This window comes from Falco rusticolus, chromosome 3 (assembly GCF_015220075.1).
Source record: "Falco rusticolus isolate bFalRus1 chromosome 3, bFalRus1.pri, whole genome shotgun sequence".
In the NCBI taxonomy this organism is placed as follows: Eukaryota; Metazoa; Chordata; class Aves; order Falconiformes; family Falconidae; genus Falco; species Falco rusticolus.
The window spans coordinates 115,106,743-115,133,990 of NC_051189.1; the positions used below are offsets into that span (position 1 = coordinate 115,106,743).

Consider the following 27,248-nt stretch of genomic DNA (forward strand, 5'->3'; position numbering starts at 1 on the left):
TGCAATGATTATAAATGACAGAAATCAGAAGACTTCTGTACCATTAAGCTACATCCACAACATGGGAGAATCTTGATGAAATTGATGCCCTAGGAAGAGGATCTGGGCAGCATCAATCACAACTAGGAACCTAAGACTAAGTTACCGGATCAAAGCCCACGTGAGTGGGAACGCTGCCTTCCAGGGTATGCAGCAGCCTAGCATTTACTTGGGTAGTGGGTGAGTCTGAACTCTATATGAAGAAGTATGGGAACTGTACAGTTACTCTCCCAGATGCAAGCTGCCACCTTCCAAGGCAGAGGAGAAAGGAGATTAACTGGGGTGGAGATGCAAGAGCTTTTCTGCTTGTCATTTTCCTGCCATCTGGGCAGACACTGGGGAGGGATGCTAGCTCATTGCTGTTAAGAGAAGCAGAATGCTATGTAAGAGCAGAAGGTGAGTGTTTATTTTGTATTTCTACTTTGATTAGAGAGAATATTTGATAAAGAGCAGCTCCCCACTTCCTCCAGGGTGAAGCTGCTAAACTGAAGGCTAGGCTACAAGCAAGCACCACATCCACAACAGGAAAACGTATCACCCTTGAAGAACTTGATTGTTTCTCATGCACACAAAAATACTTGAGAATAGCCCTAAAGAGGTTCCTTCCCTCCTACATGGAAGCAGCTGCAGAAAATCTCAGCTTAATATTGACACCTCCAGCCTGGAGAGTACCCGATTTGCCTCCATTACATCTGTAGTTTGGAATAAGAAGACGCATGATGTGACCAGAGGGGGAATGGGCAACAATGAAGAAGGCAAACAGTGCCCTGTCCTAATTGCTGAAGTCTCCGAAGGCAAGAGGGATAGATGGCTGCAGCAATGGATTGCCTCATGCTTCTGTTCTTTACCAGCCACAGTTAAAAGGAGGAAAAGCCTATTAAGAGGCTGAAATGTACCATGTAGCTTCTTTTCTGCAATTGCCTGCAAATCCTTGGGCTCCAAAGCATTTTCCTTGAGAGTGCTCACAGGCACGCTACAAACAAGCACAAGTACTGCCAATTGTTTTAGCATGACAAATACATTTAAAAGCTTTCAGTATTTTTGTCTGTTCATAGGCACGCTCCTTGAGGAATTTTGACAAGCTTGCTAGAACGGAAAAGTTGCAAAGTGCTTAACTTAGTGCTGAAGTTAAGGCAGATTCTCAAGTAAGAAACCCGCGTATTCGTGGGTTGTTTGAAGATGAAGGCAAAGGACAAACCAACCCAAATCACTGCTCCCGACAAAGCGAGACTGGGCAAAAGCAGTGGCTGGTCACACACAGCTTGTGCTAGTTCAAGGCACACTGCCAAAACTGCTGGGTTATCCTCCAGATACCACAGCAATCGTCAACGCAGCTTCCATGCAACTCACAGTATTGCACAACCAGATGTGAGTTAACTCTCCTGGTACTTCTGCAGGAACTTAAGAGGCACACCTGAGGCAATAAAAGGACTTGACGGCGGCACCAGAAGCAGAACACCAAGGTTTCTCCCCGTGATATGGCTAAATTAAAAGCCAGCCCTTCCTCTGCCATCATCATCAGGGCCACCTGCCCTTGCAGTCCAGAGGCCAAATGGGGCTGCTGCTCTTCAAGGTTCTGGCCACCCTAGAAGACATGTGATGCTATTTCCAGCTTTGAGCCTTCATTTTCACACACATCTAATAGCTCCCTAAAGCTAATGAGGCCAGCGTAGGAGGCTGTACTCAGTCTCCACACAAAGCAGTAGATCTTCACATTATAGTCTGAAAGATCACACCCATGTCATGAACCTGATGTAGGGGACTGGGGCACCTAGAGAGTTGCAGAAACAGGAATGGCAGCGTTTCTTCAAACTGTATTAGTCCAGTCCCTTTGCCCTGAGGAAATAAAGGCCACAGATAATTTGCCCACTAAATAAAACTCTATTCTACCCTAATCTGGGACAGGGACTCTGGGAGATAATCTCTGCAAAAGAGACTCCCGTAGAAAGAAGCCAAGAGACCTCTGTACAAAAAGTATTCCCCCAAGGACGGGTGGGAAAGGGCTGCTAAAGCAGATTCTGCTGGCCTTCTCACCACGGCACAACCTGTGCAGGCAAGGCCAAGCCAGGGCAGAGTGAGAAGAACAGTGAACCGCTTTGAGGGCAACTGAGGAAAAAGACAATTTATATCCCAAAAAGTCAAGTATCCCACCAGAATGAGTAGGGAAATGAACAGCACTGAAATTATGTAAGTGGCTCACAGGAAAAAAAAGGTGATCTGCTAAAAAGTGAAATTATACAAGCCAGTAAGCACATAGCATAAAGAGCCTTTAATATTGATTCACTTACTCAATATTTCATGGAATTCACATCTTGCTCAACAGTGGAGCAACGAGAGAAAATGCTCTGTTTGGTCAGGTCCTGATGTCTACAAGCTTAGACAAATAGCAGCATTGTCAGGTTTGGACTGACTTCATGTTTTAGTAAAGACACTGGTTTCAGCACTGTTCCCAGAGACGTCTGGTGCTAGATCTGTACAGAGGTGATACAGGCTGGGCATTGAGAAATGCTGTAGGAATGAGATTCCGAGCAATGGGATATGGATAGGTAGCCCCTAGGAGCTGTGCTGAAAGTCTTGCTTCGTAACAGTGGAAAGAGCAAAGAGGCCAAAGCTGTTACAGATACCTCACTGCATTGCAGAGAAAGGAACTGATGTGGACATGTGATCTTTAAAAAATTCAATGAAATTGCAGTAAAATTGATTCAGAACTCACCAAACATATTACCGATGTGGCCGTTCTTAGTTAGCGGTCGCAGTTCATTTTTCCCGAGTGCGTATTGTTTGTAGTTATCCCAAGCAAATTTCATCATCTGTAAAAAGAAAAATTGAATTAAAGCACTTAACAGAACTGAAAGTTTTCTGAACATCAGGTCTGGGAACAAATGGGAGTTTCCCGTTCGCAGCTAAACCTGGCAACCAATGGCCTGTTAATTATAAAATCTTAATTCACACTGAATGCTCCTGGTGTGGAACTTGGGACTGGGACATTTCAGAAGTAAGTACCACAGTATCCAACACAGCGAGAGTCCACTTTTTCCCTGATCTGTGTGAACCAAGTACGAATTTTAGAAAGGTGTCTCCATCTCTGAATTTCTGACCTTTTTCACAGAGTATCAGTATTTCACAATGGTAATAAAAACGGGCTTAAAAATGTAAGGCCAAAGCTGATACGTCCCTAAGTATAGCGATGTTATGTTCCAGGTTTTCACATTTCTTTATGATAGTGAAAATGTAACTTGATCAAACTGCAAAACCATCTACTACGTGTCCACCTTGCAGCAGTTACACGCACAACTTTGGCAACGCAGCACCACGGAGGTACACAACGCACTTAACACTGCGGTGAGCAAAGGAAGAAATTGGTCTTTGTTTAAGGACTGCACAGAAGTTTTCTTTCTATTAATGAACAGAATACATTTATAAAGGAGAAAAGGGAAATCCATTGCATTTTGGTATCTTGCTATCCAAACTCAAACGTGCCCTCTTGAAAGAACACTGCAGATGGGCTGGGTGATTTCTGAGAAACACCCTCCAACTCAAACAATTCCTTTTGGGACATTTGAACTGTCCTGCCCAGGCTCAGCACATTAACCTTTCCCGGAGGACTGCAAGGCAGTGTGTTTGTGCAAGTTCCAAAACACACACACACACATATACACCAGCACAGCTTTTTCTGTCCTCCCGCCCCTTTGGCTCCAGCTGGCAGGAAAAATTAAACCTGCAAGTATCCTCTCTTCAGCTAGGAAAGACTAGGACTTGTCAGCTTCTAAAGAGTGCCTTAAATAAAGCTCCCTTTTATAATCCACACAGGCTGGCTCTGAGCAGTTTCAGCCCCAGCATCGGAGTGACCTGTACATTCTTTGATTCAATCCCTGGAAAAAAAGTCAGATAACAAAGGGAAAGAAGGCAGCTTCAGAGAATCAACAATATTCTCCACCGCCGCTCAACAAAGATAGAAGTCTTCTAAAACGCTTCACTCAAAACAAGACATTTCAGAGAAAATGACAGTTTAAAACAAATCATTCCTCCACAGAGTGCCCCCGTCTAGTGTCTGCAACAGCATTTACAGCTCTATTTTGGGATCAGAATATGCAGGTTACTTTGGTCTGAAATTCCTACTGTTATTTCAGTTCTTACTTTTGTCCTTCCCTCCAGCTGTGCGTTTCACAAACCTAACATTGCAAGCCTCTGGCACTATCCTCCTTAATTAGCACACATACACAAAAAGCCACATCACCAGATTTCCCCCCCTCCCCTTTTTAAACATCAAGCTTCCAAAGTAAAGTTTCACCAAGCTAGAGAATAAACATTTACTGAACTGATTGACAACATTCAGACTCCAACACCACCAGAAGAAGGAACGTTGGACAAACAAATAAAGTCAACTTGGGTTTTAAAAACTCAGTGTGGGATCCATTAGTCACTGGAGCACTCTGCTCCGAGAAAACTAAATAATGACCGAGGTGGGGGGGGAAGAAGAAGAAACCCTTCACAAAATTCAGTCAAACATGCCTCAGTCATATGACTCAGGGTGTTCATTTCATTTTTGCTAAGTCTCTGGGGTTTTGTAAGCGGCAGCATTATTCTAAATGGGAAATTCTCATACTGCTTTAACGTAACAGGGCAAATCTTTGAGGAACTCTACACTCTCTCTGATGGTACCGAGAAAATGCTTTTATGTCTCAGAGCTTGATCCTGAAGTTTACTGCATGAAAGATGCTGTTTCCATAAAGCCAGCTTTCCCACAGTGAGCCACAGGGCTTGTGCACCGAAAAGGAAACAGCTAAGCGATCTGCTTGGTTCACTTCTCTTCTAAATCAGAGCTGAGGAAGGAGGACCCACCCTTCTGGCACATAGAGAGCCTAGACATGGAGAGGATGTGGAAATTTTTTTGTTGCACAAAACTCCTAACGCTGTAATTCTGAATCCGCCTCATTTTAAGCTGAGTATGAAATTTGAAGTTATTTCCTTCCCTCAACCTTTTTAACCCCTCCATTCCAGAAGGTCTGAAGTTTCTTCTTCAAAGCACGTGAGAAACCAAGGCACCTCCACCACACTGGTGCAGATGGCTCTCTGGGATCCAGAGCTCACTGACACTCCATCACAGGCAAGAAAACTACCCCATGCTTCCCTTCAACTGCCATTTATCCAAGGGAGATCTCCTTCTTTCCTTCTCTCTTCTCACACAGGGAGGGACTGCATGAGGCCTGCTGACAGACTCTCCAAAGTGACTCACAAGTGCTATTTGAATAAATACATCTATTCTTAATTTGCCTCTTCAAGCATTTAAGCTGCATTTGTCACGGTGTTGCAAAAAGTTCCACTACAAAATGATTTCTTGAGCTGTGTTGGCTGCAGTGTCTTAAAACTCTCCTTCTCTGTTCTGTCCTGAGCCGATAATCAGGCAGACAGAGGATGGATGAGATTGGATACGCTGCCTCGTCATACTAAAGCGTTGTCAGTTTTCCTTTACATGAACAAAATTTTGCTCACTGCTTTTAAACCCTGTATATTTGGGAGGCAAGATGCATAATGAGGTACCCTTTCATTTTCCAAGATCAAGCTTTCCTCCCTTAATGACGGGTCCAAAAGCAGCAACTGGAAAAGTTTAAAAGCCAAAAGCATCTGTGCCATTCTGCCCATTCTGGCTTTCTGCAGCTGTCTTCCAATCCAAATTTAGCAGTTCAGCTTCTAAACCACTAAAGAGATTCATCAAGTTTCTAAAAGTGGGGACTCCACATTTATATCCCGTACGGAGGACTGAAATGGAGCTTTCAGAAACTTCCTCTGACAGAGGTTCCAAATACCAGGCTGAAATGGAAGGGGACGGAGCAGAGAGGTGCAAAATGGAAATTTGCATAGCGAGGAGTTTTAAGTCAGCTTTCTGATGAGACGCCAAGGTTAGAAGTGAATATTTTATGCCATTCTAGTCATGACAGATCACAATACGTCAGCATTAACATTATGCCACTTTAGATTTGAAAAATGGCACCAGAACCACAAAAATTATGGAAATAGATCCATAATTTTAGATTTTGTTCTTACTAGTGTGCCATCTGCCATCTAATAGCCAATTATCTATTTGGCCCTGAAATTCTAATCACCCTGGCTTTCAGCTGATTTATAGGAAAGACTTCCAAATTTATAATTGAATTTGTCAGATTGCTCTTTCTTTTCTATAATCTGTAAGTCACTTCTTACTTTCAAGAGTTTCAGCTACCCAGCTAGATGATTATTTATTAAAATCAACTACAAGTAACTAAACTGAGTTCTGAAAACACGCACTATCGGTTTCATCATTTAGGCCATTACCTTTTCTTGTGCTCTGCTCCATCCAAATCCAAAAAAAGATCTTGCTCTCAAGCCCGTATATATTTCAGATGGGCAGCAGCCTGCAGCCACTCAGAGCCAGGCACTAAGAGCAAAATCCCGCACAAAGCTATTTGCTGGTTCAGGGTCTTCAACTATGCCTTTGCAGGTTCACAACGCTGTGGTATTTAGATTGTAAAAAAGTGATGTAGAACAAGGCTAGGTTAAAACTGCTTTCAGTGCATTTTTTTTTTTTATTTAATGTACAGAAAGATTTTTATTTAGAAGTCAGCTTTATAAATAATCTCCTTTAAAATACTGGGCCAAACACTAAGTGCTTGTGTCCCCTCTAATACTGCAGCAGGAAATCCTACAAGTATTTAATGTTTTCACTGATGCCCCAAGCTTCTCCATCTGCTCAACGTGACCTGTGCATCACAACAGCCCCTGCACCACTACCACGCCTTTGCCCGTTCTCTCATTTCCATTTGCTCTTGTCATGTTTCAACTCAACAAGAATTTCTACGTTTTCCAAGATCAAATACGCCAAACCACACAATAAAAATCACCACTCCAGACTGAGTAAATAAAAGCCACAAGAAAGTTGGTAACACTCACCCTCTGCACATCCTACGTGACACACTACAGGAGGGCACCACTGCTCCTCGCTCTGGTGGTGCTTTTTGGATGCCACCCAGGCTGTAACACCGGCGGCATCAAACAGCTGGGATTTACAATTTCTGTCCACAGGTACTACAGTCTTGATTTTTGGAGTGCTGCCACTTTACTGATTTTCAGGGAACCTGAGGTTACGGACAAATCAGACTCCAGAGGAAAGGCAGTCAGGAAGAATTAAGGAAAAAAAAAATGCATTTAACGAATTCTGTGATCCAGGAAACGCAGAAACAGGGTTCAGGATAAAAAATGGACCAAGGAAGTGTTTTCATTCTGAAGAGATGCGCAAATCTGATGTTCTTCAACATAGGTAATAACTAAACCACTGAAATTCCCTGGATTTATGTACTTGCAAAAGGCAGAGAGTTGAGAGAAAAAAAAGAAAAAGAAAAAAGAAAAAAAAAAATCCCCCACACTATCATTTGCCCTCCTTTTGTTACCAGGGAAGATTTCAAAATGCAGAGCATTCCCAAACAGCTATTTGATTAGTTTTATCCATCTAGGCTGGGATAATTAGTAAATGCTTAAAAGATGAAATCTAAATATACCAACCAATCAGCCCCTTTCAAGAACTTCCAAGGAACATCACACATAGCCATTATCTTCAGAAGATAACCATTTCTGTGGCTTTTTAGCCTCCTTTCTTCAACTCCCCTTCAGATATTTAACTATTGAACTATCTAAGAAACTCCAGGATTGGGTTAAAAAAAAAAAAAAAAAAAAGGTGATGAGTGGGTGTAATTTTTATGATTTTTTTCCCTGTTGTATTTCTTACTTGGTTTTTCCCACCACGAATTACCAGACAGGTTTCTCTTCCTTTCTCTACAGTTGGAGGAAGATTACTTGTCATACCAGTTGCAAAACCAGGACCTGTTCTTTCCCATCTCTGACCTTCTTGCTACCCCAAAATAGCCCTGTTCTAGTTTGGATTTTTAACCTGCAATATAATGCCATATATTTTCCCCAGCTGTGTAAAAAATCATTTGCCAGATGACAAGATGCACAGAAGAAGAGGAACCAACTGTCAGTCTTAAAGACAGAGGAAAAAGCCTGCCTGTAACACAACAGGATAAGCCATTTATATTTGGAATAATGGGTGGTATTTTTTCCTAATCAGACTTGCATACACTTGTATAAGTCAGGATTAACTGCGGGAAAGGTAATGAAATAGTACCGTGTTTATTATCTGTTGCTGGTTTTAATATTGTCACATAGAGACATAAATATCCATACAAACACCATGGCAGAATGTTATAAAAAGGCTAGAATTTATTTGAAAAACTTGAGTATAAAAGGAGCAACTTCTCAGGCTACATTTTTGGGACACTGTCCTTAGGAATGTTTAACGTAATGGCAAAATAATAACAAAAAACCTGCGTGTTAACTCCAGTTGATTGAAAGGTTCCATTTAGGCGGACACCAATATCCACAAGCTTTCACTCCATGGGTTTAAAAGCCTGTAACTTGCAGAACAGACAGTGCTTCAGTACATGAAAGACGTTACCAAGCAACCCACAGAAACGGACACCGACATTGATAATCCATTCTAAAGTAATTACATTTTATAATTAAAGATTACAGTAAATCCAATAGATCCCAACAGCAACTTGAGCAATTTAGAGACACACTAGCTAACCTGCTTGCTTTCTAGCATCCATGTTAGCTTCCGCCTTTGAATAAAACATTAGAGCGAATTGCAGAGATTTTCATTTAACAGGCCTTCAAACAACAGCTAACCATTACGGAGTCTCACCTTGGTAAGCGTTAATCTAACGTCCCCTCATTTCTATAACTTTTAAATAAAGTATCATTCTTTTAACTGATGGTAAAGGGGCGATTGCACGTAAAACCTGAGCCCATTACTACCAAATGAAAGACCTGGCAAACCCAAGGGAAGACAATCTCACCGAGGTATTTCCCCTCTGCTTTCCATTCCCGACCCTTCTCACACATCCCGTGGGCAAGTCCCACCACCACGTACCTCACCTTACCCCTCCACAACACAGACCTCATCCTTTTCTTCTAAGAGCACTAGGCATAACCAAGAGAAATAACTAATGTGTATTATTGAACAGCGTGGGACTGGGTTCACTCGGTGAATTTGTGCTCAATATTATTTCGCCCATCGATCTTGAGGAGCCGGGATCATTTTGCAGGAGAAGGCAGCGGCAGATTCAGTGTCAAAACTCAACACCTGTCTGCACGTACCTGGCATCACTGATGATGATATGGCAGCAAAACGTGCGTGGACCTGGGCAAAGTCCCTAACTCAGGAGAGTATAAAATTCTCTGCTGCAGCTGCACCATCACAGTAACAGACCTCTCAGTCAAAGGGTGCTGTGTGCAAGCGAGCACTGGGATTATGCACAACTGTACCAGGGCAGGAGGTTGAGCAGCCTCCCAGATAACACAAAACTGATTGCTGTCACAAACCCACTTCCTCAAAAGCAAATTTCTGCAAATACACCCTTTGGAATGACGCCCAAAGTTCAGGAAAGCCTCAGGTCTTTGGCAGCTGCCTTTGCCACGGTCCTACTCAATGTTTCCTTAAACCCAAGATAAAGGTTTGTTTTTCCAAAGCACCAGCCTGAGTACACAACCCCTCCCATGTGCTCCAGCTTTTTCTAACGGATTTTAACACAAAATTTCAAACCTTGTCAGCCCACTGACTGTAAATACATCAGGTGATTGTTTAGTGTTAGAAGATAGATAGATACTGTGAATTACTTGCTACATGGCGCTTTATCTAGAAGTAAATATAATGGTAATTCAAGCAACAGGCAAGTGGGCCTTAGCTTCAGTATTTCTGGCAGTCTTGTTTTCAAACTTGCATGGGTGGTTTTTTATCACATCAGTTACTATCACAGCTCGTTCTCTCCCGCACAATAGCCAAAGACACAGCAGACCATTGCTCAAAACCTGATATCCATCACTGGAAGTAATGGAGGAATTCTTTATGAAGTTAGAAGAAATCACCTTCCACCAAGTTGCAATACAAAAAAAAAAAAAAAAAAAAAAAAAAAAAGGTTCAAACTTCTGCTTGCTGTTCCCAGACAGGCAGTCCAGCTGAGTAAAGGAGAGCTATTCAGCTCAGATCTGCAGAGGTAAGCACTCTCTCCCTACCACAATCAGGAAAAAAGCAGGACTAGAAGCCCGATTTGCACTCGGGGAACACAAAAAACCCCCAGCACAGAGCAGTCCAAGGTCGTTAGTGTTAGTGACAAGGACAGAAATAGAACTCCAGAGTCTCCCTGCCTCACAGCCCCTGCTAGGAAAGCTGAATGGGAGAAAGAACAGCTCAAAACACAATTAAACTAACTCCTAATTAAATTCCTAATGCAACTAGATTTAACCATGTTGGGGGGGGGAATTAAAAAAAATCCTTCGATAGGACTATCTCAGGCATTAAGACCCAGCTGGATCCAGCTGCATCTAAATCAGGAAACATGTCAGCAAGAGCAGTTGATTTTGCAGTTAGTTCCTTAATGAGATGCTAGACTGTGAGAGGACGACAATGGTTTGAGAACAAATTTGCAAGTCTAGACCAAAGCACAGGGTGATTTAGTAGAGAGATGAGCAAAGCTGTAGTCTCGTCTCCTTTGCTTCCGAGAATCAAAGCTTGTGGAAAATTCTAATAAAAATAACAAGGTATTTGTGTTCTTGACCACCCTAATGCTGTCAGCTTTGTGTTCCCTCCAAGCCCCTATAACTGATGAAACACACGATATTCCAGAGCATGACCAAAGCTGATGCTGTACAACAAGGCCTGCAATAAAAACGATGAAGATTCTGTTTGTCCTAAGCTTGTTACATCTAACTGCTATTCAAGCACTTGCTGTCATGAGGTTTAGAGAACTGGCACAAAAAGGCAATCCACGATGTCCAGAGGAACTGACCCTATTAAATTTGAGGGATGATTTCTTCCATAGATGGATACTCAAAAGGTAATTTGGCATGCTGTGAAAAAATTGGGGTCAATGTCAAAGAGCAAATCTAACTATAGCTTGTGTGATACAGATGAAAGTGAAGATGTTGTGCCAGCAAACATACAGAAAGCAAATAGTGAGATACAGGAAAGATTAAAAATTGAAGAGAGGACACTTCAAGAAAGATGAGCTTAAAACCATAGTAATAATTCTGATCTCCCTTGTTATTACCACAGAATGCAGAAGTAGCTCTTTCAGTAGCATCTGTAAGTATGAGGAAATCAGAAAAGAAATGTAAGGTCCCTATACAACACTGGGTTGGTTTTTTTTATTACTGTGCAGAATTTGAACTCAGCCCTCGTTTACCACTTCCACGTGTTCATATTTCCCCCAAAACAGATCTCTTAGAAGGAAGTGTAACTTGTGAGAATATATCTGTAGCACTTAAAAGTGCTTTCAAAGTAGAAGATGGCAGAATATGTTCAAGTAACAATGGAAGACAGGAAATCCATCTCTTTTTGTAAAATACTGGAATATTCGATAATTATTATAATAATAGATACTCAGAAGTATTAAAATATACCTATGAAATACATCACACTGTGCTATATTTTAGCATGATGCTAGCTAGTTTCACATATTATTGTATGTGCTGCACTTTAGAAGTGAAAAGGTACCATATATCCAAATACATATATACAGATTTTCATGCACAAAGGGGCATATCAAGCAAATATTTTCCCCAACACTACTGCGATGTCACAAATCATTACCTTTACATACTAACGTAATGGTTCACTTCACAAGATTACTTTTGCTAACAAAGTTGCATATTAGGAGATGTCAGTCAAACACGCAACAATTTTTTCTACAGCTACTGCCAGGGGTTGCCTGCACAAAGGACGGCAGGCGGACCCAGAGAGCAAGCAATACACTTTGTGTGACACTATTATTTGGATTTTTCAAGTCCTTTTAAGTCTAGGTTGGACAATCTGGTAATGGCTTTTCTTAGTGACTACTATTTCATCCCAGCATGCTTTGAGGAAAGAAAGCGGAAAAAAATTACTTGCCTAGTAATTGTGCTTCTTCAAATGTCACCTCAGAGTCCCCCTCCTGAGCTTTGTGCCTGCAGCATAAATCATGCAGGAAATTCCCCTAGCTCTTAAGATTTTGGGCACTGTGACACACCTATAGGCTGCCTTGAGGGCTCTTCCATTTCAACTACATCCCTTCAAGCATGTACCGCACAGTCTTCACAAATCCCTAACTACACACAGACTACAAATTCTCCTTAAAAGTGACCAACATTCCAGGTGAGTGATGTACAACAATCAAACACCCAGGCCAGAATCCATCAGCTCCTCGCCATAGTATTCTCCTGGTAAAAGGGAAGGGGGATGGAAACACAAACACTAAGCAAGATTGTTTTTCCAGACCTGCATTATGACAAGGTAAGTCATTTTCTCTTTCCCTGAAGATACCATCTGCACAGGATTCTCATTTCTGGAGAGCCAGAGCCCAGGGGGATGCTCTAAAAGAAGCTGTAGTGATAACTAACCAAAAATGGGTTGACTGCAAGGCAAAAAAAAAAAAAAAAAAAGCGTGGGGACGTTTTTCTTTTCTTTTTCAAAGAAAGTAATGAAAAGAAAAAAAGTCTCTAGAACATATTAGGCCTACCTGTTTGATAGCCTGTGGGACAGACATCAAACAGATCAATTATGAAAAGAAACAAAACAGAGAAGATATGAGGCTTTGTACTCCTCAGCCTTGGATGTGGGACCATGGCAGGAATACTCTGTGGGTATGGAAGTGAACGACTAAACAGGGACCAGAGCCTCTGTCTGTAAATCTGCCACAGCACCATCCTGCGACAAGTAAATAAAACCTCCCTTGCCCAGAGCAGAAATCCTGACAGTCACCATGAAGCACCATCATGGAAATTACGATGTACCAGAAGGCTGGGGTTCTGTAAAGTTCTGAATCCAGCAGCCCAAGCTGGACAGCTGAAGAACTCTAGTTCAACCAAAGAAACACCTCCAAAGCATTTTCAGACATAAAAAGTGAAGACCACCCTTACAATCAGCCAGATCCTCCTCTCCTGGGAAGAAGAGATTTCTCAGGACACCGCAAAATCCTCTGGAACATGAGTGACTTGGAGCTGCTAAGTCAGTCTGGGGAGCCAGGTGGATAGACTTGAACGCTTCATACCATGGCTTGAGGTACAACCTTGGCTAATGACAACCTAAACAGATCGAACAGGGCTCTGTTAGGCCCTTAAACCTGGAAAAAGGAATCACAGCTCTGAATATGTACGATACAAAAGGAGTCCTTTTCTTTGGAAGAAAAACTTAGCACAGTCACAGGTTCCCTCAGTGACTCAATACACACGTCTAACTTGTTCCATTTCAGGACCACACATCTGATCTGCCTCTTTCTTCCCAGCACCAGCAAACTGTGAATTGCTTTTGACACATGGATGGCTCAAGGGCCCAAAAAGCAGTCATAAGCAGATGGGATGACTGAAGGAAGGAAAGAAAGAAAAAAAATGTAAATACAGGCCAAGTGTTACCCTGCATCGCTCCTGTTTTGCACTGTGAGAACGGACTTAGGGAACAGAATAAACATCTGTTTGGAAGCTGTCTTTGTCTCAGTCCAAATGCTGGAACAGGAGAAAAGAGGGAAGCTGAGAACTGCCAGTACACCTTGTGCTTTATCTCACACTTGGATGGCTTAACAGGAGAGATCTGGGAGGATGAGTTTAGTTTAATGATTTCTTGCTGGTTCACCTGCTCCCCATCTGTCTTTGTAGTCCTTGCTCAGAGGGACAGATGGGAGCATTGCTGTCCTCTCCCTCCTCTTCCCTTTCAAGAGTTACTTGTGATTTGAACTTCTGAAGAGAGGAACACAGCAATTCTCAAGCATTAAGAAGTCAGGACAGATTAATCCAATAATTTATCAAAGGTAATAGCTAATAACAGACACAAGAAACTTGCTCACAGCCTCCCTTGAGCTTCATGTCAGAGTTGTCACCTTACAAAAGTGTTACAAGAAATTCTTGGACCACAGCAGCAAATTTATTAGCCAGAGGCTGATAAACTCTTCCAAGAGTCCCACAGTCAACAATAAATCATACAAATCAGGTGGCAAATACTGTATCTTTAATAAAAATGAAGTTGGTAGAGTGGTTGTTAGAACAATGTTAGAATTCAGCTGGCAGGATGACGGGGACTCGCTTTCATTTAGCCTGACCTCCCATCATGAGAGGGACCAGGGCTTGGCCCTGGCATCATTCCAGCACTGCACTAGACAGTCATCACACGACAATGATTAATGAACTGCTGAACGAATAAAGCAAGAAATGGCAAGTTAGGGGATCTGGGTAATAAACTAAAGAAAAGAATCATAAAGATTCATCAAAATTAGAGACAGAAGGCACCTCCTAGGTCACAGACTTCATGTCCCTGTCAACGTAGGAGTGGCTCCAACAGTACTGCTCTGGCTGTGCTTCCTTTCCAGACCTAAGGAACAAACGTCAGCTCTGTTCCACTTACCCATTTTCACCCTAATATTCAACACTAACTTTAATTAAGTCTTTGAAATCCAGAAATGAAAGAAGCAGAAGAGAAGACAGCTGTCTTCAGCTTTATCCTACAGCAGCAAAGGAGCTGCCTTTCAAAAAAACAATCTTTGGAAATTATTGTACTGTTCATCCACTGATGAGAGCGGGCAGATCTGCACCCAGCAGCAACAATGTTCTGTTTGTTGTTAGGGCTCACTAACATGCACAACACAGGTCTGATAGGTAAGACAATCAAATACAACTATGGTGTTTCAGGACTGAGGAATCCTAACATGGTCTCAGTACTGGCGGAAGACTTTCAAGAAAGCCAAAACAGCACCAGAAACGAGCCAAGGATTTTTCTGGGCTCATCTAGCACAATGCTGAATTGCCAACATAAATGTGCGTCCTTCCTAGGTAACTCCAGAAAAAAATGGAGGCTCAGATGGAAGAGCATTTCTACTGGAAATATTTTATTGCTGGCTAACCCAGACAGCAGGAGGGTTTGAGGATGGATAAAATGTGATTGCATTATAATTATCTTTTGTTACTTTGCAAAGTACATGGTTATGCACTTTCTTTACTGCCCAGGGAAATCATGTTAACACAATTAGAGCAAGAACCCTGTTTTAAACACAGTGTGCTCAGATGTTACTAACATGGCTCCAATTCTCAGTGCAGACAGTCTTCAGAGCCATCTTGCTCTGTAAATCAGTGGGAGTTCTGTCACCGACTTCCTCTGAAGCAAATACCAGCTCTTAGAGTAGAGACATTCTCTAGGATATACTGAACATACAGCTTCACTGTATATCATCACCCTGTGCAAGTGCTGTTGGCACGATGAGATGCTGCAGAATTTCTAAGACTCTTGCATTTATTATTCTTTGCAGCCTTACTCTTAGGATATCGTTCTACCCACTAATAAACTAGGAGAGAGAGAATTATTACATCAGCTCCATGGCCATGCAATGGAAGTGTTGGAGGCCAGATTAGAAACTAGTAAATTCCTGGCTCTTGCTCAATCACAACCATCAGAACAATTAGCTCAAATAAGCCCAAGAACTGTTTTCTGCTCTGCTGTCATCTGGCCATCCTCCCCGGTAACTTCTGAGCTGGAGAACCTCAATCGGGTTTAACAGAGGGGAAAGGCCACAGAGAAATTACAGTTCAGTGCAAATTGCCAGCAGACTGGTGGAGAGACCCACGGAGTGCTCCACTAAAGGCAGAGGAGCAGCACAAGCTCCCGCTCTGTCGAGCCACAGCCCGCTGGGCAGCAGACAGCTATGTGTACCAAGCACCCAGAGCTGGATCGCTGCCTCTGGCCCACGCAGCCGAGAGGGAACACTGGAAAGAGCAACAGACACCACGGGGCAGGGTGGGTGACACCCAAGGAACTACAAACACAAGGATGGAGAAAGTACAAGCTGCTCGAGGGCTGTCTAAGGACGCATGGGGGTTCCAGCTCACAGGACTCCTGTTCCTAGAAAATCAGGTCCCGTTACCTTTCTGCTATGGGAAGAAGTAAGCCTTAAGAGCACACTTTCCTTTTTCAAGCACCGTCGAGATCTCTCCCTTGATTCTAGTACGCAGCAGATACACACATGAGGGACTCTGCATCTTTGCTGTCAAGATAAGTAGATGCTAAAAAGGAAGCACTAAAGTCACTTCAGTTTAGTGCAACCTTTAGCCATTACTTCTGCTCCAGCGTCCTCCCAGGGAACACTGAAGTGCCTGAGAGGAAACAGTTTTGCTGCATATTACCTTGCTGGATTAGGAATTAAAAAAATTGTGCCCGTTTTAGAGAGGTACATACTGGATCCATACAGATTAATCTGCCATCGGGAACAGAACCCAGGACCCAGTGTCCTGTTCTAATTAACAGTAGATGCTCTGCCCCCTTTAGTAAGAGTACAAATGAGTAACATCCCTGTCCCATAAACAGAGGATGTTTATTATCCAGTCCTTCAGTGTTCCCACTGTGCTCTCTTTCCTACAACGGTTTGGGTCCATCATGCACAATACACTCGCATTATGCACGGATCACTGACACCACTGCCCATGACAGCTTCTCTGGAGCCCTTCCAAAATACTGTGTCATATGATGAACTGAAGCACCAAGGGGATATGCAGTAAAGACAGCAATTGTGGGAGTGTGTCCGCTCCTCACGCCAAATCCATTCACAGCATTCAGTGAAAAGTACTTTTTTTGGGGGGGAGTGTAAATTTAGTCTTTTCCCTAAGTTTAAAAATTAGAATGCTCCAAGCACAAGATTTCTTCTTCTCACCAACAAAGTGAATACTCTTTCCTTCTTTCTCCTTTTGACAGCTTCACGTCAATTTTATATTCAGAACTAAATGACAGACTGATCTAAGATACATTCTCTTTCCCCCCCTCAGTCTCCTATCTAAAATCTGAATTGTTTTAAATACCAGAAAACATATTCAAAAACATCAAAACAAAATGATAAACAATTGAAACAACAATAATAGACTAATAGAAAACAAACATGATTGATTAACACCACCCGGTAAAGCTTTGCATACAGATCCAAAGGGAAGAACACCAAACATAAAAGTCTTTCTCTCACTAAGGGGCAGATTTAATTGTTGATTTAAAAGTTAATCAGGAGTCTATAAATATTTTGGCTGGAATGAAGAAATCTTAACAAAGGTGGCTACTTTTTAGTAAATATTTGCACAACTGTCTATACACGGTCCCCAGACTGATGGCAGAACGGGGGGTGAGGGGAGCCTGGCCCACCACCGTTACCACGCAGTGAGGCACAGCAGGCCACCTCGCAGCCCCCCAGCTGCACAACCCCTGCCTGGACCACAGCCACCTTCAGTCCTGCTCCCCAAGGGTACGCAAACACGGTTACAGCAGGACGTCACCGACGGCCGCAACCAGACACCAGCCCTGCTGCCCCAAACCCTCATCTTCAGATCCGAGAACTTTCCAAGAGCTTATGTGTATTTACTGAAGTAATTCAGCAAGATGTAGGTCCTTCTGCACGACATGCCTGTGTGTGTCCTGGAAACTCATTTCACCATGTCCAGCACTTGCCTTCAGTCATTATCTGTAATCTGCCTGGAGAGGTCCGCACTCCAGCAATTTTGCTGTTGTGTGAACAGTGCACTGTCTTGTAAGTAGCTGTTTATAAACTAGCCTCACACCAAATTTAGTTGTTGTGGAAAGAGTGCTCTCGCTGCTAGATTTTGTAGATAAGAACAAATGTCTTCAAATTGCACAGTACTCTCAAATTCCAAAGTGCCCTCAGCTGGAGAAATATCAGTAATAGTGTGCACTAAGGTATCACTGGCATCTCTAAGGCAAGTAGCACTGTAGCACAGATCACAGCATGCGAGTATTTTCTATCCTTGTGTATTATGCCAACAGAACAAACACATTTGTAGTCAATTAACTGTATACCCTACAACCAAAAGAGGCTGAGACAGGTTAGGTCTAAATTTTGTTTGCATGAATCCACCGGAGGCTAGTGAAGCAAAAAACACACTGTATGCACCATTTGTGGGATTTACAGTATAGTACCCTTTTTCACAGGTTCAGTAAATAAATGCATGAGAAGGAGCATAGAGCAAAGGAAAATTACAGCAAGCCTGGAGCCAGCCTGTGCTTCAAGCTGCGGAGAAATTCTCTCATTGCAAGGTATTCTACCCCAGAGAAAGAACTAGGATCTGATCGCAGTATACCTGACTGGTTTGAGGTCATCACTCTATTCTGTTATAACAAGTATTTTACTGAGAACAGTTTTCTTTACCCCCAGTGTCCATGAGTCTGTTGGAATGCACTGGATTTACATTTGACCAGCACAAAGGATCAGACGCTCTCCACGGGTCTCAGTGAGAAAGATGTGCATGGGGAGGTGCACTTCCATCCAGAACTGTGTGTGGTGCTACTCACGTACCGAAGCCACTGACAGATTACATTATTTGCTTGTAGTACTGTTCATCCCCAGATTACAGAAAGAAAAGGCATTTTCTCCAAATGGAAGTATAGAAGTTGCACAGTGTAGGGAAAGGGAAGATGTCTGAAATCTTTTTACTGCTGGTTTCAGAAATGAGATGGCTCAGGGACGACCAATAATGTGATTCACAGCATCGTAGCAACAGGCCAATTGTAACTCAAACCGAGAACTGTTTTGAGCCCTGCTTTCAATAAAGTGGTGATCACAACCCGGTTCCCAGTGCTTACACATCCTCCCCTGAGAAGACGCACGGCTTGCCTCCACCACGGTGTGTGAGACAGGACGAGCATCTGCCCAGATTACACTGCTCCCACGCAGGGTCAGGGCTGTGGCAGGAATTCAGGAGGAGAACAAGCTGCACGCCCCAGCTCTGCCCCAACACCACCCGCTTCTTCATTGCGGAAGGGATCACTGCTCAGGGCTGTCAAAACCACACAAAGGGAACTCGGCAACCAATGCCAAGTAACTTTCCGCAAAAGCTGAGCTCCTGATAACATTCCTGTTTCTTGCTAATTATCTTTTAGTGACAACCTGTCAAGATATTTGTGTTTAAAAGACTGATCTACCTTAATAGGAGCCTGCTAATCTGCAGAGTGATGCAGGATAATCGCGTACATGGACTCTGATGGCCTTCCCCCCCCTGGGGTCAGATTTTTGAAAGCAAATACATCTTTAGAGCTGTGTTAAAAGAGGACAGCAGACAGCAAGGTAAGGCAAATGAAGGTGGAGACAGGAAGAAAAGCAAGGATGAAGAGAACTGCACTGTGAAACAAATAGGCTTCAGTATTACTAATCCTGAGGAAATGAATGCATGTGTCAAACCCAAGGGTACAATCCCAGCAGAGGACTAAAAGCCTGCCTGAATTTGACATATTCCCTTATTTGAAAGGGACAAAGGACACTGTCACGTTAAAGCACTAGGTATTCTCAGGCATCAGGGAAAGAAACTTGCCTTTTTAGCCAAAGAGGAAAAGAAAAATCAGTAAATCTCTTTCACTGTTCACATTTTTCTCACATCTCATGACTGGAGGTAAGCTAGCTACCTAAATTTCACTGATAGACACTTTCTGGTCTACCTGGTTACCGTGGTTGTCCTTAAGCACTGGATGGCAACAGTAGGGTTGGTATAAAAATACTTCAAGAGAAATGCTGTTCTCTCTCCCCACTGCTTGCCTACCTATGAGACCCATGAAGCCAACACAGCAACAGTACAGCAAGAAGCAGTCTGTTTTGCTTCATCCATCATCAGCAAAACTGTCAGCTCAGCTCCAACAGCAAAATCTTTATTACTGGTTATGATGCAAAAGGCAGAAACCACACGGTCTGATTTTCCCAGATCTGAGGCTGAGTTTGCAGTAGCAGCAGTTGGAGGGGAAATCATTTTGACTTTTCACTGAGCCAATTTGATCTGGAAATTGTTGAGAGCAAATAAATACGGAATCCCACTGTGGCATTTCTGCAGTCACTTTTTCAAATACAACCACTTTTTTTTTTCCTTCCTTTTTTTTTTGAACATCAGTGATTAGTATTTGGCACAAGTAAAAAATTAGCTATTCCCTGAAGCCATGCATGACTGATCAATTACAGAACTAATATGTTTTTCAGAGGTCAGTTTAAGAGATGAATAATCCCAAGCCCTTTTAAATTTCCCAACCTGCAGCATGGGGAGATAGTTAACTTGGTTTTACTGCCGTTTTCTTCAAAAGGTCAGAGTGCCCACAGTAGTCGGCTGCCCACGGTAACACACAGCAGTATATCCTAGGCAATTCTCCAGGTGACCAATGACCTTTTGCAGTAAGCAAGTCTGTGCAATACAGGTGCTCTCTTTTTTCCTTCTCAGGAAAACAACTGCTTATTGACTTTGGACTTGCCTTTAGAAAGGTAAATCAAAGAAATCTGCTACTCTGCTAAGTTACCCCAGTGCAAAGCAGAATACCTGCATGCACACGTCAGCTCAGCTCACTGCAGCACTTACTTCTTTCAACAGATTTCTACGTGCCATTTCAACTTGCTCATCCACATCTTTTCCTTTCTGCACTACCAGGAAACACAGTATTCGAGCACAGAGCAAGTGAGGCAGGTATATCCCCGGCCAGACTCCTTAATCTGCAAACAGCTCTGGTGGCCCTGGCGCTGCTCAGAGCTTTCCCAAACAGCAGTGAAGTAGGAGATACCACAGCAGTGGGTTTCATGCTCTGGACAACAGTATCTTTTAAGCAGAAAAAATCTAGCAAGACTCCATTAGTTGACACTTTCCACACTTAGCTGCCAGGAAACTAATGGCACACCCTCTTCTTCGGCTGAAGCATGAAGCAGCTGAGAGGCTGGGTGGGAAAGCATGGATGTCTGCTTGGACTCCTGCTCACACTGAAGGGTCCTACAAGAAAATAGGAAGTTCCAAGTCTCTAGGTGGGGCATCAGCCCCAGTCTTTGATCATGCACCAGTACTTTCTCCTGGCTTTCATCCAGGCTATGGCAGACAGATGAGAAAAATACCAACAGATCCCATCCATATCCATCCTCCCTGGTATATAGGTGCTGACCTGTAAAGAATGGCCTAAGGGAAAAAAAACCCAACCCAAAACTGTACCAGTACAGTCTGGAACACATTTTAGCAAATTACAGGGCTTAAAGCTCTGGAAGAGGGAGAGAAAAGCTACTTCCTGCTACTGCACACAACACCTTAAAATGATCAGCAAACCTACTACCTGCCCCTGCCAGCATCTTTCATATCACATGAAGAATATTTGCTAACCCAAATGCTGTATCATGACTTATTTCTCCTTAGCAATTTTTTTACCCATCTGTTTCTTTTTATATAGCATTTGTCTTCTAACCTCTCTTGATTTGTTTTCTTCATGTCTTTTTGATTTGCAAAAAAAAGGACACACCTTATCTCTTCCACAAGCTGCACCACCATCCCTTGTTTTGCACATTCAATCTCATATCTCAGCACCGTATTTGCTTCTCTGTCTCTTTCTGAATAAATAGAAGTGCAGGCACTTTTAAGGAATAAGGGCTCTGTTTGAAGAGTAATTAGCTGTCAGCATAAAACTAGTATTTATGGATTCTCATCCTTGAAAAATCTAACTCTGCTACCCGGCACTGATTATGGCTGTTATAAACAGATGGGGCTGAATCCATACAACTTGAAATAATCCTACATTCAAAAAATAATTAACTACAAATAAAGGACTGAATTCCACTGGCTTTCATAAATTTGATTTCCAATTTGATTTGTTTGTACAGAGTGGAAGCTGGGTTATTCACGGGAATGTCGTGCTACCCTAGCATACCTTGGAAGCCAGGGTCCACGGCATATTCAAGCACACGCTCCACAACTCCCAAGCACACAAGAGGGCCAGGTACTGGAATATTCCAAATACCCTGCAGCTGAGATGCAGAATGATAGGACGGCTCAGTCATGCCTGGGATCATAAAGAAACCCAGCACCCCTGGGTGTGTTGTGTCTGGGTGCCTGGCAGAGAAGCTGGAATTTCACCAGAGGTGCAGCCTTTGTTTTAACAACTGACAGAGGTACCAGGAGGGGAGCTTTAAAAAAATGCTTTTAAAACACAGTGGATGAAAGCCCCTGGTGTGTTACTCTGACTTTCTTCTCTGCTCAACCCGGGGCAGCATCTTTGCAGAATGCCTGCACCTCTGTGAGAGAACAAACCCAGGAAATTTATACTCTGCTTAATTAAATCTGTGCATTTTACTTATTGGCACCTCTTACTAGACCAAAATTCACTCCAAGTCGGTTATCCATCATAGCAAAAGATACAACAAACACAATTGAGTACTACACAAAATGTACAGCTCTTGGTTAACTAGGTCACAGATTGCTCTGCAACGTTTTCGAGGCTGCCAGGCTTTTACACACAAACAGTAGGCACCAGGCCAAATTCCCCCCTCCGTTACACCCCTGTAACCCCACCGGTGAGGTTACCCAGGCTCAGCGGGGGTCTAAGCGAGGGCAGCCTTCAGGTCGCTGATAGTGGGCAGCAAGTCACAAGCCAGCTCCACCTGGAGTAAGTGACAACAGGGTTTACCCAGACAGCTGGCCTCGTGCCTCCTCCCGGACTTCTTCGAGGGCACATCCCATCCCTCTGTCCCCACTGAGCAGCGCCAAGTTTCGCCATCTCCCAGCTTTTGTGTAAAGCAGCCAGGTTTATGCTGATACCCCAGGGAGGGAGCCTCTTGCACAACCGCAGCCGCCTCCCGCCAAGCAAGTTTGGGGTTTTTTTTCCCCTAATAACCAAGCTGAAATATCCCTTTGCCTAATTTCAGTTCTTTAATTTCCAGTCACACCCTGTCAGGCTGCCCTAAGTGCCGACGCCGACAGGCAGGTGTGCCCGCGGGCACGGTGCTGGCGCAGGGCCATGCCGCAGGACCCCCCTACCTAGAGAGACACCCCCCAAGTCCCGTCGCCTTCCCGGGAAAAAGGAGGGAGAGAGGAAGGGGCCCGAGGGACCCTTGGGAAATGGGGACAAGGCTGGGGAAGTGAGCGGGGTGTGAGGACAGCAGGGGCAAGGAGATGGGGCCATGAGGGGTGGCAAGGGCTGATGGAGGGGGGACACAGCCCTGGGCGGGGACAGGGACGGGACACACATGGCCCTGGGGGGGGGGGGGGGGGGGGGATGGGGGTCACATGGCCCGGGGTGGGGCAGGGGGGACGACGGGGTTCACATGGCCCTGGGGGGGGGACACGACACACGGCCCTGGGGGGGGGGGAGGAGGGCTGACCGAGGTGGGGGACGTAGCCATGGGGACTGACCAAGGGGGACACATGGGTGAGGGATGACTGGGGGGGGGACACATGGCCCTGAGGGGAGGCAAGGGGCTGACCAAGGGGGTGACACAGCCGTGAGGGCTGACTGACGGGGGGAGGGGGGACACAGCCCTGAGGGGTGGCTGAGGGGAGGACTGAGGGGGGACATGGCCGCGAGGGCAGGCGAGGGCCAACTGAGGGGGGGACACGGCCATGAGGGCTGACTGAGGGGGGACTGAGGGGGAACATGGCCGTGAGGGCAGGTGAGGGCCGACCGAGGGGGGACACAGCCGTGAGGGCCAACTGAGGGGAGGCGAGGGCTGACCAAGGGGGGACACGGCCATAAGGTGTGACCGAGGGGAGGCCATGGCCCCGAGGGCAGGTGAGGGCCGACTGAGGGGGGCCGCGAGGGCTGACGGAGGGCAGCGCGGAGACTCCTCACCTCTTTAATCTTCATCCTGCGGGCGCGGGTCTCGGGGTCCTCGCCGGCCCGCCTGCCCCGCACCGGGTGGCGGAGGCTCCGGCGGAACCGCTCGTAGTCGAAGCGGAACGGAGCTCGCGTCTCCCGGGCGGGGGGCGCCCCGGTGGCGGGCTCGGCTCGCCGCTCGCCGCCCTGCACCTGCTGTCGGGAGCCCGGCGCGGTGTGGGCCGGCGGGCCGGCCATGCGGGCGGCGGTGCGGAGCTTCTCCCGGAGGCGGCGGGGGGCGGCGGGGCTGGCGTGGCGGGGCTCGGCGGCGGCGGGGGGGGCTGCGGGGCAGGTCGGTGTCGCGGGTGGAGGAGGAGGAGGCGGCGGCGGAGGAGGCGGAGGAAGAAGAGGAGGCGGAGGCGGTGGCCCGGCGGGGTAGGAAGAGGCGCTTGAAGCGGGAGGAATCGGGCAGAAGGAAGAGGGCCCCGAAGCACAGCGTGAGCAGGCCCGAGAGGAAAAGCAGGAACAGGAACTTCTGCGGCAGCCGCAGCCCCAGCGCCGCCGGCCAGCCCGGCATGCCCGGCAGCTTCCGCAGCAGCACCATGGGGCACTGGATCGCGGCCGCCGGGCGGGATCCGCCGCCACCCCGGGGCGCGCCGCTGGCTTCTGCGGCGAAAGGCTCAGGGGTGCCCCCCCGCACCGCCGGCTGGAGCGGGCGCCTTCACCGGGGGCCGCCGGCGGGTGACACGTGGATGGCTCCGGACCGGGCTGCGCCGCGGGGCCGCGCCGTTGCCCGAGGTTCTTGCCCGAGAGGTTTGCAGGGCTCGGAGCGGCGGCTCACAGTCCCCCCCTCCGGCATGAAGGCGGCGGCGAGCGCATCCCGCCGGGGCCGGGCGGCGGAGCGGCAGGGCTGGGCTGCTCCCGGCGTCAGTCCCCCGAGCAGGCTCCCCGCCGGACGGCTGTGTCGGGCTGGCTCAGGCTGCGGCGCTGAGGAGGTGCGGTCCCTTCTCTCTAGGCGGTGGGTTCATGCTGCAGCATTTCTGCGGGGGGGGGGGGGGGTAAGATAAGACCCTGTTCATTCAACACCAGGAAGGGTGCAGCCCGCGTTATAAGCCTTTGTCCCAGCGGGTCTGCCACCGCCTCAGCCGTTCCCCCACTCTCCAGCCACACCAGGTGTTCCCTCTCTCCGGACCTGCTATCAACTCTCTAGTCTGCGAGCAGCTACCAGCTCTGCACCAGCCCCTACAGCTCCGGGCACTCCCGGCGGGGCAGCCCCGGGGCCAAGGGGCGAACCGCGCCCTGAGGGGTAGCGAGGAGAACCCCGGGTGACCGGGGACAGGGAGCAGCCAGCCAGGGACGAGGCTGCTCCTCTCTTCACCAGGCTGCCAGGAGCTGCCCTCGCCCGCACAGGGCTGGAGACGATGGGGCTGCAAACAAGCGATGCGGAAAGCTCGGCTCGGGCGAAGTTTCTTGAGGAAAAAAATCTACGGATTTTGGTTTTACTAAACAAATCCCTGTAAATTCCCCCTTTCTCCCAAATCTGTGCCTCTCTGTTAAGAGGTATTCACCCCACACACACACCCAATCCCCTCCCTACGTATACTGGCAGAGACAGAGCTCGACTTTCAGACCACGAAAGCAAGCAGGACCACTTTCAAAAAGCAGGACACGTCTTGAAGACCTACGTCCCAGCCCCACATCACCCCTGCTCCTACGGGCAGGCACGGCGCTGCCCCCAAACAGGCCGTCAAACCCCCTGGGCAGACGCCTGCCTACTCCCAGCCCTGTTTACTCACCCCTCGGACACATCCAAGCCACTCTGGGTCCTACAGTGAGCAAAATCTTCTCAGTCCTGCCCGCGCATCCCAAAAGCGAGAACCCCTCGCTGCTGTCAGCGCTCACAAGCGCCCGGGAAATTAAGAGGAAGAAGCTGGCTGCCTGCCGGGCTCTCCGAGGGGCACCTCCTCCCTCCTGCCCATCCGAGCATCCAAGAGGGAAGCACCTAACCGCATCAAGCTGCTTAGAGACCTCTGCTTTTCACCTCCTTCCCGCCCCGCCTTCCTCCCCGCCGAAGGGGACCCGCCGGCGATGCCCGCACACACAGCTCGCCCGCACCGCCCGCCACCGCCGCCGCTCACTGCGACAGCGCCGGCAGCACCGCCCCCCGCCCCGCCCCCGCCCCGCCCCTCCGCCTGCCAACGGTCACCCGGAGGGGAGGCGGGGGCACCGCGAGCCAATCAGAAGACAGGGGCCTGCCCGCCGTGACGCTCGCCCCCCCCGCCACGCTCCACCCCCGCTCGCTATTGGCTATCTGGCAGAGCCTGCCCTCTCCCGTTGGCTGTTCCAAACGCCAGGAAAGCCAGGAGATACGCCCGCTTGTTTACCACGGTCGCCCGGCTCGAGTTGGGGGAGCGCCTCGCTCCGCCCCTTTCCTCCAGCCAGCCTTCCATTGGCTGCGAGGTGTGCCCCATCGCCGCTGCGATTGGCGGAGGGGGGCCCTGATACTTTAAAAAGGGGCTGAGGGCGCAGGGCGGGCTCGGCGGGCGTCGTTCTGCGCTTCCCTTCAGGCGTCGTGAGGGAGGGATTGCCCCCCGCGGTCCCCCACCCCAGGTCTGGCGGTGCTGGAGGCTCAAAGCCCTCAGGAAGGACTTTGTCCCCTGCCACTGGTGTGACCTCAAGGGCCTGGCGGGCACCACCTGGCACAACGAGGGAAGCAGGGCCCTCAGGCAGCTTAGGAACCGCTGCTCTGCACACAGAACTGTCCTTTCTGGGTTTTACGAGCCCACAGTCGACTGCCATGAAGCAAATCTGAATCCCAAATATTTAAGTCATCACCACACACCTCAACCTTCAGTGTACTGCTGTGACATAGTGCTATACTGGAGGTGAAGATGGTGAACCAAAGTGTTCCTGCTCATAAACGTTACCAAAAAAACCCCTAAGTCTTCTGCAGAATTAACAACAAAGGAGAGGAGAGAAAAAAGGGGCACCACCCAAGAGCAGATGCTGAAGTCATCCAGGAGCAGAGCAGGAGGGTGGAGGAGGCCACCAGAGGCGATTTTTGGGTGCTGCGAGCATGAGATAGAGCAGCTGCTGCAGCAGGAGGCTGACAGGAAAGGGTAAACTGCAGCCACCCAAAGCCCTGATGTGACTAAACTTGGAAGAGCTAAAAGAGAACATTTTGTAGGCTGGAAAGGAGCTGGAGCTGTGAGGAAAGAAATCATCTGCTGTTTGTGTCTTCCTGCGCTTGGTGCGCTCCTTCATAAATAACTAACGCCGCAGGAAAGGAATACCTGAGCTGATCGCTGGGCCTAGTGGGAGCACGTTGCAGGGCCCCGCATTCTGAACTGTGCAGCTGAGAATCGGTTGTGTTGGCATTTTCCTGTGAAAAGTGCTTTAAGTGATATAAAGCAGGCGGCAGAGCGGCTCTGGGAGCAGGATTCAGGAGCTGCCATCGACCCAGCTGTGCCCAAGGCCGGTGAGCCTCCTGCCTTACCCTGCCTTACCCCTCCACAACCACCGCAGGTTTTCACCTAGTCGAAACAAAACCAAAAAAGCCAGCCTTCCTTGTGCTTTT

The 27,248-nt window shown here is 46.8% G+C and overlaps 1 protein-coding gene across 1 annotated transcript in view; it reads right to left on the bottom strand.

The window, feature by feature from the left end:
* MAN1C1 (mannosidase alpha class 1C member 1) overlaps window positions 1-25,815 on the bottom strand; it is a 68,741-nt gene extending 42,926 nt beyond the window's left edge. The window contains 4 exon segments of the mRNA XM_037381877.1: window positions 2,753-2,849; window positions 23,708-24,010; window positions 24,012-24,711; window positions 25,468-25,815. Of these exon segments, the coding sequence (XP_037237774.1) occupies window positions 2,753-2,849; window positions 23,708-24,010; window positions 24,012-24,275 (664 nt within the window). The 5' untranslated portion in view covers window positions 24,276-24,711; window positions 25,468-25,815.
* Between the last annotated feature and the right edge of the window lie 1,433 nt (window positions 25,816-27,248).